At 39.7% G+C, this 15,238-nt stretch overlaps 1 protein-coding gene across 2 annotated transcripts in view; it reads left to right on the top strand.

Annotated features, from left to right (window-relative positions):
* Positions 1 to 13,986, top strand: part of Qser1 (glutamine and serine rich 1) — a 60,183-nt gene extending 46,197 nt beyond the window's left edge. The window contains exons 8-12 of one of the 2 annotated variants that reach the window (XM_051144276.1): positions 3,849 to 3,986; positions 5,735 to 5,832; positions 9,086 to 9,238; positions 11,820 to 11,915; positions 13,469 to 13,986. In XM_051144276.1, coding sequence (XP_051000233.1) covers positions 3,849 to 3,986; positions 5,735 to 5,832; positions 9,086 to 9,238; positions 11,820 to 11,915; positions 13,469 to 13,609 — 626 coding nt within the window. In that variant the 3' untranslated portion in view covers positions 13,610 to 13,986. Of the gene's footprint in view, positions 1 to 1,955; positions 3,242 to 3,848; positions 3,987 to 5,734; positions 5,833 to 9,085; positions 9,239 to 11,819; positions 11,916 to 13,468 lie in introns of those variants that run through there. The other variant, XM_051144278.1, reaches the window with a different exon arrangement.
* Positions 13,987 to 15,238: the final 1,252 nt, after the last annotated feature.

Genomic DNA, 15,238 nt, shown 5'->3' with positions numbered 1-15,238 from the left:
TATAGAACACATTTGGCTCTGTAAAGTAAGAAAGGCAGAATTCACCTTGGTGTGCTCTAGCTTGAGGAATGCCAATTATCTTCTGTGTCTGGGGATTACTAAGAATTGTCTGGTCCTCACACTGATGAGATGGCTCAGTGGCCAAGAGAAGCTGTGGAGTTCCCAGCACCCATATCAGGCAACTCACAACAGCTATAACTCCAATTCCTGCACACACATGGTGCACATAAACTCATGGAGGCACACATATATATGCACATAAGCAAAAAGAAATAAATTTTTAAAAAAATCCTTGGGCTAGAGAGATGGCTCAGAGGTTATGAGCACCAGCTGCTCTTCCAAAGGTCCCTGAGTTCAATTCCTATCAACCACATGCTAGCTCACAACCATCTATAGTGAGATCTGTTGCACTCTTCTGGCAGGAAAGTGTAAATGCAGGCCAAACACTCTGTGTGTGTGTGTGTGTGTGTGTGTGTGTGTGTGTGTGTGTGTAATAAACAAATAAATCTTTACAAAAAGAAAGAAATCCTTAGTCCCTAAATTTTATATCTGTGTTTATGCTAAAAGAAAAAAGGAAACAAATCTAGGATGAAACAATCCAAGCTATAATTAACTAATATAATATGATAGCATGATATATTAAGCATATCTATCAATATTTGCTATATTAGAATTTAAAACATGTACAATGCAAGAATATACAGCACGCATTCCATTAGCTACCAAAACACAGAATATAGTATAAATAAGAAATGTCAAACAGTTCAGCAGAGGACAGAAGTTGGCAGACTGGTTTGCAGGCATGTCTGATTGTTATCCAACTTTCATGAATAATTGTATTGGAATACAACCCCACAGACACTGTTTGGAAATACATGATTTATATAGTTGCAGCTTTGAGTTGCTGTTACAGAGACCATTTGACCAGAAAAACACAAAAAGTATCCACTATAGGAAATTTTACTTTTATTCCTCTAAATCATAATAGTGAAGAAAGATGAAGGGAAAGTGAAAGGCCATTCAAGCCATACCAAAGCTGAAAAGTTTAGGATCTTTATAAATAAAGAAGAATTTTTGGAGGAACTCAAGTAGAAAGCAACATGATGAAATTTGAAATTTAATTATTAGACCTAGTTTCAGGCATAAATGGTGCCAGAACCTAAGTAGTGAAAACAGAATGGAAGAGGAGACAACTGAAGTTGAGAGCATACTCTTCTAGTTCTTAAACGAGGAATTGATTGGTTGTTTGGGACATAGTTGGAGTTGATATCTAGAATGGCTTCTGAGTTACAAGTGTCATTGTCTGAGAGCTATTCATGGAAGATATTTGATTAGAATTAGAGCCATAATATATATAAAATCCTCTGTATTGAAATCTACTTTAAATGTTCTGTTTTGCAACAGAGTCTCTCTAAGTAGTTTTGGTTGTCATGGAGCTTACTATGTAAACCAGGCTGTCTTAGAACTCACAGAGATCCTTCTGCCTTTGCCTCCTGAATGCTGGGATTAAGTGTGTTTGTGGTGGTGTTATTTTTAGCTGTCCCCCAATCAGCACATATATGTTATGACAAACATGCAGTGTGTGCACACATCTGAGATAAGTGTAAATTAAATATTCAAGGTAAAAGTGTATATATCAGTATTATAATGAACTTCACTGCTGTGTGTGTGTGTGTGTCTCTTATCCATGATTGGCTGGTGTCCAAATATGGGTTTGTGCATTTGAATACTGTGCTTGCAGAGGTCAAAAGGGTGCATTGAATCCCTTGGAACTGGAGTTACAGGCAGTTGTGACCTGCTCACCATGGGTGTTATGAACCAAAATTGCATGCTCTCCAGGAACAGTATATGCTGATCTATCTTTCCTGTACTGGTTTTTGTCTTGTTTTACGATTTATTTTAATTTTATATATATGACTGTTTTGCTTGCATTTATTTATATGCACACCATTCAGGCCTCCTGCCCACAGAGGTGAGAAGAGGACATTGGCTCTCTTAGAATTCCAGTTTCAGCCAGATCCTCTGGAAGAGCATCCAGTGCCCTTAACCGCGGAGCCATCTCTCCAGTTCTGGCCTTTATTGGACTCTTAATCCTCGTGTCTCTAGAGGCCTCCTGAGTGCTGGGATTATAGTCATGCACCACCAATCCCATTTAACCCTGAAGTTTTGCCATGGAATTTATATATGAATAGGCTATACATGTCACTAGGATTCTGTAATAATTTTAAGTGTAGAAATAAAGAAGAAATATCTTTGTTTGTGGGTGGCTGGTAGTGTTTTGTTTGTTTGGTTTCTTGAAACAAGCGTCTTAGCTGGCCGGAACTCATGCAAACCAGGTTGGCCTTGGATTTATAGAATTCTTCCTGCCTCTGCCTCCCATCACCATGTCAACTCTTGGATTCTGTACTAGACAAGTCATTGAGACTACAGCCAGGTGTCTGTGGTGAGACAGGTCAGAAGAGAAAATGGCTCTCACCTGGCCTGTGACAGATGCTACAGTGGTGCCAGGCCTCAGTCACCTGGGAAGCTTTTTATATGGATAAGCTTTAACACCATTCTTAACTCCACCACTACCAATGCTCCGTTTCTGAAAGCTACCAGTCTGGGCTTTGTTCTGTATTACAAGCTCCACAGTGCTGGCCTGATGACACACACCTATAATCTCAGCACTTGGGAGGTTGATGCTTTTGAAGACTGCTGAGTGCACAGAACAAAACAAGCCCTGCAGTGAATGTGAGTGTTATATATACCAGGCTAGCCTTAAACTTGGTAAGTTGCTGTTGATGACCTTGAACTCCTGATCTTCCTGCCTTACCTACTAAGTGCTGGGATTGCAGGTGTGCACCACCACAATTCAATTCATCTGTGATGTTTTTGTCTCTGTGTTTGAATATTCATGTGTGTGTTGATGTGCACATGTAGACCAGAGATTGGTGTCTCCTTATTTTTTATGACTTCCATTGAACCTGGAACCTAATGATTGGGCAAGACTGGCTGGTTAGCAAACTTCCAAGGATCTTCCTGTCTCCACCTTTCCAGCACTAGGATTAAAAGTGTGTGCCATTACCCTTGGCTTTTTAATGTGGGTAACTGGGGATCTGAATTTAGATCTTCATGCCTCACGGACAACACTTTACTGACTGAGCCATCTCCCCAACCCTGCCTCGGTTATCCCTACACAAAGAATCAGGAAGGCTCAATAGGAGAAATCATGTCTTCAGTCTTGTCTTCAGGCTACTAATATAAAGAAAAATAATATTAAAATTGTCAGAAAGTGTTGGAGATGGGTCTGATGCATTCTGATGCTAATTGCTGGCTCCTAAGATCTTGTTACTGCCCGGAACCTTGCCTCCTGATTGGCTGAATAACTATACCTGGGCAAGGCAAAAGAAGGATGCAGAGTAAAGGTTCTTTGGACAGAGAGAATCTTGAGAGAGGAGAGACAGGACAGAGGAAGAGGATGGAGGAGAATTGCTATGGGACCAAAATAGAGCCACATTGCCCAGAGAATGGATCTGAAGCTCCACATGGAAAGAGATGCAGAACATTAGCAAGTATTTTGGGATTATGGATGGGAGTTAGCCCAGAAAGAAATCATTAGAAGCAGATGGAATGGGATGGAGACTGGGAGTTATTGGAGGATGGCTTAGGAGGTAGCATCTGCCTTGCCCCAGGTAAAAGCTGGTTATAAAATACATCAGGTGTCTGTGTTTTCATTGATTGATATGGGTTAGAAAATACTGCCCTGACAATAATTAGCCTAATAATAAACATTTATTAGACCATGGTTATAAATTAACCACAACACAGAAGGAAAAATTTAGTATCCTATCTCTTATTCATCCTAGAATTTGATCCTCCAGCTCCCTTTGTCACTCGATTTCTGAACACAAGAGCTATGAAGGAAACTTTCAAAAGTTACATGGAATTGCTTGTTAGCATTGCTCTGGATCCTGACACCATGCAAGCCCTAGAGAAGAGCAATGGTATGGCCTGTTGAGAGGCACACTCAAAACTTCTTTGTTTGTTAATTGAATTTTCTCACTATTGTCTCTTTCGTGTTTTTTTAAGTTTGTTTTGGAAAAGTGTCTTGTGTGTAGACAAGGCTGGCCTTGAACTCAGAGATCCCCATGTCTCTGCCTCCCAAGTGCTAGGTATCGTGTATGCCACCATACTTGACGTTTCCCCCCTAATGCTTGCCTGTTACTTATTTATATGTATATGGTATATGTAATATATGCCAGCACTGTACCGGTAAATTAACAGTCTAATAACTGCAAGTATTTAATACATTATCAAAAATGAGTAATTTATTACTGTCATTTTTACTCTCCCCTTTTCTAACATTTTTTGACTCATTTTTGACAATGGACTATAATTATTTTTCTTCCCCTACTTTGTCTTTGCCCCAAATTAGAATGAACTAAGAATATCTCAGCTGGGTGTGGTGGTACACACCTTTAGTCACAGCATTTAGGAGTCAGGGACAGGTTATCTCTGTGAGTTCTAGGCCAGTTGGAATTACATAGTGAGACCCGGTCTCAAACAACAAATGAAGTCTTTGAGTGGGACTGTAGTTAACGAATAGCAAGGCACTTACTAACTAGTGTGTCAAGGCCCTGCCTCCGTCTCTAGTACTAGCCAGAAGAACAAGTCTTGTTCATACTCAGTGTTTTACAGAATTTTAGTTTGTTTGTATTTTGTAGCAGTGCTATTGTTAGATCATAAATGAGGTTTAGAGAAATTAATCATCACCTTAGTGGTCTCCCTCTCTCCCCCATGCCCCCTCTCTTTCTCTCTCTTCCCTCTCTCTCTCTCTTCCCCCATCTTCTCTCTCCTCTTCCCCCTTCTCTCTCCTCCCCTCTCCCTCTCATTTCTCTCCTCTCTCCCTTCTCTCTCCCATTTCTTCCCTCTCTCCCCCATTTCTCCCCTCTCTCCTCTCTCTCCCATTTCTTCTCTCTCTCCTCTCTCTCCCATTTCTCTCCTCTCCGCTCTCTCTCCCCTCTGTCTCCTCTCTCCCCATATATATATTAAGTGAGCTAAGGTGTGAGGTGTGGTGGTGTACAAATTTAATCCCAGCACTTGAGAGGAAGAAGCAGATAGATGGGAGCTAATCTACATAGCATATTCTGTGCCCGCCAGCTACAAAATGAGAACTTGTCCCCCCAAAAAAGAAGTAAAAAGCAGAACTTTGGCAACAGTGCCACTATTGTGCAGAGTTGCTTTCTTGTTGTTTTGATAAACCTGCTTTGCAGGCTGACCTTTGCTCTGAAAGCCTTTTGTTTTGTTTTTTGGAGACAGGGTTTCTCGGTATGGCTCTGGCTGTCCTGGAACTCACTCTGTAGACCAGGTTGACTTCAAGCTCACAGATCTGCCTGCCTCTGCCTCCAGCATGCTATTGAAGGCCTATGCCACCACCTCCAGCTTAATTAAATGCCTGTTTCGTTTGAGGGCTAGTGGGTTAGTCAAGGCTGGGTATAGCTCTAGCTGGCCTAGAACTCACTCTATAGACCAGGCAGGCCTCGAACTCACAGAAAATCTCCTGCCTCTTCCAAGTCCTGGGATTAAAGGCATGCGCCACCACTACCCAGCTAAATGCCTGTGTCTTAAAAGCTGTATTTTACATAAGCCAACAAACGTAGTGTCTTCTAAGATACATACGGTTTGAAGGGGGAAAGGAGAGTGTTAGCACATTTTTATGTTGATAGTTTATTTTATTAAATTGACATTTCAGATGAACTACTTTTACCACATATGAAAAAAATAGATGGAATGCTGAATGATAACCGGAAAAGACTTCTTGTGAATCTTCATTTGGACCAGTCATTCAAGGTACCTCCACTTGATGATGCATTACCAAACCTCAGGGCAATCAGTCCCAAACAAATAGAAAGATAAATTGACTATAAAGTCATTCTCATTTCTGCATTTTTAAAAGATTTATGTAATTTATGCATATGAGTGCTCTCTTCGCATGTGTGGTTGAATGACAGAAGAGAGCATCAAATCCCATATAGATGGTCGTGAGTACTTGGAATTGAACTCAGGACCTCTGTAGAGTAGCCAGTGCTCTTAACCGCTGAGCCATGTTTCCAGCTCCCTGCAATTTTTTTTTAATGTAACAAGATATGCTATTTATTCATAATGAGTCTGTTTAGCACGCTTTTAGTTTTTTGTGTGTATTTTATGTTTAAATTCATTTTTCAGTCATTTATATGTAATGTAATATAAAATATTTTCATGTTTCCCAAAAGTAATTCTCTTAATTCAAGTCTTGTATTCCTTTTATATCTTTTTTTTCCAAAGACATATTTTTATTTTCTGTGTATGGATTGGTGTTTTGCTTACAAGTACTTTCTGCAAAATGTATGTGCAATTCTCATAAAATTTCTAAAAACAATATTTTGGGCTAGAGAGATGTCTCAGCATATAAGAGCACCCACTGCTCTTCCAGAGGTCCCGGGCTGGATTCCCAGCACCCACATGGTGCCTCACAGCCATCTGTAACTCCAGTCTCCAGGAGATCCAATGCCCTCTTCTGCCATACACATGATACACAGATATACATTCAGGCAAAATACTCAAATACATAAAATAGTAAAAATAAAATCTTAAAAATAAGTTTAAGAAATTTAAAACTTAACACTGTATCTGTAATTAAAGGTTAACTGGGTATGTGGGAACATACCTATAATCCTAACACTTGCAAGGTGGAAGCAGTAAGATGAGGAATTCTAGTTTTTACTATCAAAGTATATTAGCAACATAAGTTGCTATTTTTGTTACCTGGAATACAGAAATGAAAGATAATCTGAACTCTTAAAATTTATCATAAAAGCTACTCAGTCCAGAAAACTTGGCAGGTTTCCTTTTTCATGTGTAACAACACCATAAACTATCTGGATATATCTTCTTAGGCAAAGGCTTGTTATTGTCTCCATTGGTGGTAATTACATTCATTTGTAAGAAAAGTTAATCTTGAAATGCTTCAGATAGAAAATTAAGAAACATTTTCTTTAGAAATAATTAGCATCATGAGAACATGTTGGATCACAGCTGTAAGTCCAGCATTTCAGAGGCTGAGGCAAGAGCATGACCATGGCTTCCAGGCCTGAGTGGCCTCCATAATCTTTATCTTTAAAAAGTAAACAAACAAACTAAAGAAATGTGTAGAATAGAGTAGGGGTATATAGTTTAGTGGAATATTTGCCGAAAATACATTAGGTTCCAGGTTCAATGCTCTGTACAACTCCCAAATAAAGTAAAGAAAAGAAAAGTAAAATATTAACACCACTTGCTATGATAAACTTGGTGCCTTTTCAATATAGATTTATTTATCTGTTACGTTTCTGAGTGTTTTACTTTACATGCATATAAGTGCACCACAGACATGCAGTGCCCTCCGAGGTCCGAATACAGTGTTTGATCTCCCTAGAACTGTAATTGCAAACAGTTGCAAGCTTCCATGTGTAAGCTAGGAACCAATCCTGGTCCTCTGTGCAGGTAGTGTTTAACCACTGACACCTTTCTAGTGCCAAGGTTGTAACTTTAAAAGTATGTCCTAAAGCTTCTAGAGTTAGTGGTGCTCTGTCCACCCTTCAGGATCTTAAGCATCTTCTAGAGTTAGTGGTACTGTGTCTTCACCCTTCAGGATCTTAAGCATCTTGTCCTTGTTGGAAAATAGAAGTTTTCTCCTTTTGTCTCCAATGGCCTAGTGCCAATAGATTTCAAATTTATAGTCTGTGTTTTGGTTTGTTTGCTTTTGACTTGTTTTATTTCTGTTATTTTGTTAGTTTTTTCGTTTTTCAAGACATGGTTTCTCTGTGTATCCCTGGCTAGCCTGGAACTCACTCTGTAGACCAGACTAGCCTTGAACTCAGGGATCTTTCTGTTTTTACCTCCAAGTGCTGGGATTAAAGGCATGTGCCACCATGCCTGCCTTAAGCAGTGTTTTTTGTTTTTGTTTTTTAAGTGCAGAGCACAAGTAACGTGAGAAAGGAATGAGGTAGAAAACTGATGATAGCACTTTAGTAGATATCAAAAGTTTTATGTTTTTCAAATAACATTTCCCAGTTACACTTAGACCTAAGAAATATTTTCGTTTTTAAAATATACTGTTTTCGCACGCCTTTAATCCCAGCACTTGGGAGGCAGAGGTAGGCAGTTCACTGTGAGTTCGAGGCCAGCCTGGTCTACAAAGTGAGTTTAGGACAGCCAAGGCTACACAGAGAAACCCTGTCTTGAAAAAAAAAAAGTACTGTTTTCAGGTTCACAATACTAGTTTATAGATAGTGTCAGTCTGGAAGAGAACAGTGGAAGTTAATTTGCATTGTGATTTAAGTATAACAACAGCACGTGTAATCCATTACTGCTGCTAACTAAATGGACTCATAGAAAATTGACCAAAGTAGTCACAATTGTCTGCAGGGATTATTCTGTTGTTGTGTACAGTTTTTCAGGTCACACTGATTTACCCAGCAGGTAAGGGCATAAATGTCAGTGGGTTTTAAAGAACAGACCAAGACTGGTTCTGCCATGTGGCCACTGTACATTAGTGGTGGCTCCCTGGCAGTGGACACAATACCATCAAATTCTGGTTCAGGATCGATCTTACCTCACAAGTGCTTTCTGTGCAGCCCATGGAAGCAAGAAAAGCAGTGCAGGAAAAATACAGCCTTAGTCTCACTGTCTTCTGTCCTCATCCTCATTTAGAATCCGATGACTTCACTGTAGCTACTTTGCGGTGCTAGTCATGGTTTAAGTGGTGTGTGCTTTGAAGAAATGTGAATGCCCCTGGTTTCCCTAGTTTCTAATCAGAGAGGCATTATTAGCAGTAACTCAGGAGCTCTTCAGCATGCTGTGCTATTGTTGTTTAATGATTCAGGCCATGTAATTAGTCCAGATTCAAGGAGTGGGGAGACAGAATCCACACCCTGTGGGAGAAGGCACAGTGAATTTGTAACTGCCTCCCAGCTGTAACCATCCACATGTGTGTATGTGTGTGCTTGTGTGTATATAAATTGTGATTCGCTAGAAAGTCAGGTTCAATTTCTTCTGATGTCCATTATCCTTCATTATTTTAAAGAATGCTTTGGAAAGTTTTCCTGAACTAACAATTATTACTCGAGACTCTAAAGCAAAAAGTGGAGGATCTGCTATTTCTAAAATCAAAATGAATGGCAAAACTTATAATAAGAAAACTCTAAGGACTTCTAAAACAACCACTAAGTCTGCACAGGTAAGAACATACTGCTTAATGAATGTATACCTTTTCCACTTAACACAGCTCCTATGAACCCACTGAAACAAATAAATATGTTACCATGAAGGGTCAAGTCTGTGAGGCAGGAATATGCAGTTGCGGTGTGAGGAAGAGGCACACTGTTGTTTCTGTTCTGTGTATGCCTGGAACTGTACCTGGCAAATTGTGACTGCAAGTGAAAGTATCCCATGTTGAAGGTTAGGTGTTTGTATAGTTTTAAAATATTTTTAATTTATTAAAAATATTTGTGTAACATGTTTTGAAGTATAAAAAATTTATTCAGGGCTGGTTGATGGTGGGGCACATCTTTAATCCCAGCACTCAGGATGCAAAGGTGGGTGGATCTCTGAGTTAGAGACCAGCCTGGTGTACAGAGCGAGTTCCAGGGCAGCCAGGGCTATACAAAGAAACCATGTCTTAAAATAGAAAAATGAACAGCAATAAAATGAATATTCTGTAAGCCAGGCATGGTGGTGCATGCCTGAATCCCAGCATTTGGTAGCTGGAAACAGAAAGACCAGGAGTTTCACGATGGCCTCAGCAATGTAATAATTTCAAGAGTAGCCTTGGCTATATGAGACCCTGTCTCAAAACAAAACAAAACAAAAACCCCTATTTTCTTTAGAAATACATTTACAAATGCAAAAGGTATGAAGTTACTGCAAAATAGTTTATATGGACAACAATCCAGGTTCCAGAGTTTTTGCTATGAGCCTTCTTGACCCCCAATGGTGAACTTCGTCCAAGCTCTGAGACAATCAAAAAGCATGGGGTGACTGAGCTGGGGGAACCCCACAACTCAGCTGTTGTGAGAACCACCGTGGTCAACATATCCAGAGAGGTCTCTGTGCCTGACTGTGTAGTCTGGGCCTGTTCAACGCACTCTTCTTGAACTTCTGCTGCCTGGGTTTCATTGCCTGTCCTATCTGTAAAGTCCAGAGACAGGAGGATGTGGGCAACGTGAATGGAGCCCAGGCTTACGCCTCCACTGCCAAGTGCCTGAACATCAGCTCCCTAATCTTCGGCATCGTTGTCTGCAATGTGATTGTCCCCGCCACCTCTGTGGCAGGCTTTCAAGCCTTTTCACAAAGAAACCACATTCTGGATTCTGATCCTGTCCCATGCTCCACTGTCCACATCTGGCCCTATCCTTAGCCTCAGACCTTGACCATACACATTTGCAAATGTTACCCTCACACATCTGTCTACTGTGGACTCAATAAAGTAAACAGGGTGGCCAAAATAAAAAAGATCCAGAGGGCTAGACCTGGTGTGTCACATCTTTAATTCCAGAGAGAGACTGTGGGATCTCTGTGAGTTCTAAGACAGGCCAGGGCTATGTAGAGAGACCCTATCTTAGAAAACAAAACAAAACTTTGGTGTTTATTTTTTTTTGTTTGTTTGTTTGTTTGAGACAAGGTCTTAAGACGCTAGCCTGGAACTTGCTGTATAAACCAGGCTGGCTTTAAAATTCACAGATAGGCTTCTGGAGTGCTGGGATTCATATGCTATATACCACCCTTGTTTCAAAAGTATTTAATTTATTCAAAGAAGAATAGACCCATCGATTGTCTCTCAGACAACTACAACAAAATACTTTGTGTATTTATAGTGTGTCAAATACAGTTCTAAGTACTGGGGGACTAGAGAGATGGCTCAGTCACAGTTTTATACATAATCAAAAATAATAAATCCAAAGCACTAGGGGTACCATAGTAAAAGCTGGTAAAAAAAAAATCCATGCTTTAATATAATTTCTATTTAGGGGATAAGGATGGAATGATATATGTTCAATAGTCACAAAATTAACCAGATTGTAGGTAGGTGAAAAATACGTTAGAACTAGTGTAAAGTGGATGTTGTGGGTCAATTTGTTCTGAGTGATTCCTTTCTCGTCAGAAAATTAATGTTACTTAAATGTATATATTTAAACCTAGCCTAGAGGAAAAGAGGAAAGGCTGTGTAACATGCCATCAGCCACATTTATCTCTAAAGCCATAAGAAAAATCTTTTACTCTGCACCTGGAATGATAGTGTCTGGTTACAATTACATTCTTAATAATCCAAGTACTTGGGAGGCAAATGGCAGGATCAGGAGTTCAAGGCCAGCCTCAACCTCTCATGGCTTTTTAAAGTTTTTTGAGACAGGTTTTCTCTTTGTAGACCAGGCTGGCCTCGAACTCATAGAGATCCACCTGCCTCTGCCTCCCAAGTGCTAGGATTAAAGGCATGCGCCACCACACCCAGCTTCATGGCTGTTTTAAGGAGACAGAGATCTCACAGAGGCAGGTGGATCTGAGTCCCAGCAGGAGGAGGTAGCTTCTCTCTTCTGTTACCTGAAATGTTTCTATTTAGAGTGTCTTATAATGCTAGTTTGTTTTTCAAATAGCGTATATAACAAAAGATGAGTTAAAATTAATTTAAGCTCCTATGTATATTAATACAGCCTCAGTCCTAGCCATATAAGACATTTTCCAGGTTGTCATTCAACTTTGGCTCTAGGATTCTTAGCTCTGATGTTGTATGAAAAGTTCCTGTAAACTTCTTTCTTTTTCAGGAGTTTGCTGTTGATCCAGAGAAAATACAGTTGTATTCATTATATCATTCACTCCATCATTATAAATACCATGTTTATCTGATATGTAAGAATGAGGTAATTTTTTATTTGTTTAAAATGAAATAACATGTTTTTCTGAAATCTCATTGTTTGTTTGTTTGTTAGTTTGTTTGTTTGAGACAGGGTTTCTCTGTGTAGAGAACCCTGGGTGGCTGCCCTGAAACTCACTCTCTAGACCATGTTAGCCTAAAACTCACAGAGATCTGCCTGCCTCAGTAAAACCTATTCCAATCAGTACTATAAGGTGTTTTGTTTTGTTTTTAAGATTTAATTTCATTCTACGTGTTTAAGTGTTTTGCCTGTATATATGCCTGTGTGTATGCAATGTGTTTTCAGAGGTCAGAAGAGGTCATTAGATCCTACAGAACTAGAGGACAAATAGTTGTGATGCTCTGGGAACCAAACTCAGGTTTTTGAGAGCAACAACTGCTCTTAACTGCTGAGCCCTCTCCAGCTTCATAGTACTGAGTTTAATAATTATCAGATTACATTAACACAGCGCTGTACCTGACATATTAGGTAACAACCTTGAATAGAAAGAAGCTCTTAAATCTAAAGGAGATGCAAACGATATTGCCTATTTTTATAGTGCCCTGAGATAGAGATGACATCAGCATTTGTCATTTGGGAGTGCTAGAGACATAGCTCAGAGGGTTAGAGCACTGGTTGTTCTACCAGAGGACCTGGGTTCTCTAGCACCCATGTGTCGACCATGTATAACTCCAATTCCGAGGAATCTGACATCCTCCTACGGCTTCTGTAGACATTATAAGCACATAAATGCATATAGTTGTATGCAGACAAAACACCCATTTATATAAAGTAGTATTTGTCATTGCCCTTTAATAAAATTGGAAGGAATTAAGAAAGCATGAAGTAGCTAGCAGTGGTGGCTCACACCTTTAATCCCAGGCAGAAGTAGGAGGATCTCTGTGAGTTTGAGGACAACCAGGTTTACAGAGCTAGTTCCAAGATAGCCAGGGCTACACAGAGAAACCCTGTCTTAAAAAGCCAAAAGAAAAAAGAGCATGAAGTACTTCTCTAAGATTTTATTCTGCCCTTTGTAGCCAGAATAACAGGAATTGATCTCATCTAAATTTATCAGAAAAAAAATCATTTGCTGTGGCTGGGAATTGGGGTGCATGAAAATGATCAGTCCAAAAGTAGGTTCACACCTTTAGTCCTAGCTTTCAGGAGGCAGAGGCAAGAGGATCGCTGTGAGTTCAAACACTGGTCTATATAATGGGTTCTGGACCAGCACAGACTACATAATGAGGCCCTGTCTCATTTATTTATTTAAGATTTATTTATTATGGATACAATAGTTTGCCTGCATGTACACTTGCACGACAGAAGAGAGCACCAGATCTCATTATAGATGGTTGTGAGCCACCATGTGGTTGTTGGGAATTGAACTCAGGACCTGTGGAAGAATAGTCAGTGGTCTTAACCTCTGAGCCATTTCTCCTGTCCTTCTGTCTCATTAAAACAAAACAAAGATAGTACCTGTGGTATGTTTGTAAGGTCTTAGAAAGGATTTAAGTTTCAAGTGATATGCATAAACTAATACAACTATTTATTTATTTTAGATATCATCTGTGCAGAAAAAAAATGAAGATTTAGGACAGGAAGAAATTGTTCAGCTTTGTATGAAAAATGTAAAGTGGGTGGAGGACCTATTTGAAAAATTTGGAGAACTTCTAAATCATGTACAACAGAAATGTTCCTAACATTTCCACAAAATCCCACCTTTTATAGCACTAATGAAATGTGGAGGGATAGTGTCACAGATAATCAAATCTCCTGCAGTGGCCTCTTTCAGCATCCCCACTGCATGGGGAACTTGGACCAGACCTCTGGTGAGAACAGTAGTGCTGCCATGGAAGCCAGTCCTTTTATCCTAATGAATGATTTTTTTACTTTCAAAGCTGTGGGGTGATTGAGTTTTTATTTTCAGAAACATCTTTTGGCAAATGATAAAGCATGCACTAAGTATAATTTTATTGCTAGAGAAATAACATTGAAGTGACTGGACTTTCCCCTGTGACTGGTATCAGAATGAAAGGTGGCATAAAGCATTTGTGTCTGGCCACAATGCAGAAAGCGTTGTGCATTGTGTGAACAGATCTGGTATGCTGTGGCATCCCGTAGGAGAATGTCTTCAGTGTAAAACGTGAACTCAGAAGCCGTGCTCTGCTCCATGGACTCCTTTAACATGTCCAGGAAACTGGGTGTGGAACTGTGCAATCCTGTGACTGCTTTTTGTGTCAAGTTGAATTGTGATGAGAAAGTGACGTATGTACTATTTTCCCAGTTTCAAAGAAAAGTATTTTTTTTAATAGTGTTTTTCCTTTGGAGAGTTTTCAATTGTACATTTTATTTTACTAATAGTTGTATTTTTCACAAAGAAAATGTGGTTTTAATTGTTCTCTCTGTACTTCATTGTTTTCAGTAAACCCTCCGTAGGTACATGTCGTTAGCATCGGAGATTCTGTCTTGAAGTGACCATTTTTGTTGATACAGTTTTGCCCTCGTGTTACTCAGAATATTCATTCGGTGCTAGAATTAGTTTAGCTTTATAAATAGGACTGTGTGAAACACTGCATTTAATTTCATACTTCATAAAATAAATTTCTTACCAAACTAGCACTTGATTTATACTGATTTGTCAAAGTAAAAACTAACTATTGCCAGGCATAGTAGCACATGCCTTTGATCCCAGCCCTTGGGAGGCAGAGGCAGGCAGATAGATCTCTGTGAGCTCAAGGCCGGCCAGGTCTACATAGTGAGCTCCATGTCAGCCAGGACTACATACTGAGACCTTGTTTCCCCCTCTCCCAAGAAAAAAAATTAATTACTACTACATTTTGATGACCCAGTGGGTAAAGGCATGTGCACCCAAGCCCGACAACCTGAGTTGATTTCCAAGACCCATACTGTGGAAGAAGAGAGCCAACTTCTGCAGAAGTTATGTACATGCGCGTGGAGATGTGCACGTGCGCCTATGTGTGCATGCACACACACACACACGCACACACACACACACACACACACAGGTGGTATGCAGTGTTACACACAGCTCTCGTAGCTCTCAGAACTGGAAGTGGACTTCTATTTTGGTGCCTTTAACCCTTACACACACTAGTGTAGCTTTCTTACGTTTGATAGCATTTCAAGTGGTTTAGCTGATACAGTGAATGTATGAGGTTCATGACCTTGTGTTGTTTATTTTTGTTGCCAACAGGATGCCTTGTTTGTGAAGAAGACTTAATAGTATCAATTCTAAGCGATCGCCTTTTTTAGGATTCTAAAGAAGTTGTAAATCATCATACCTTTGTTTATTTTACCACCATTTAGTG

Source organism: Acomys russatus, chromosome 4 (assembly GCF_903995435.1).
Source record: "Acomys russatus chromosome 4, mAcoRus1.1, whole genome shotgun sequence".
Classification (NCBI taxonomy): Eukaryota; Metazoa; Chordata; class Mammalia; order Rodentia; family Muridae; genus Acomys; species Acomys russatus.
The sequence above is the reverse complement of the archived record's forward strand: the minus strand, read 5'-3'. Positions and strand labels throughout refer to the sequence as shown.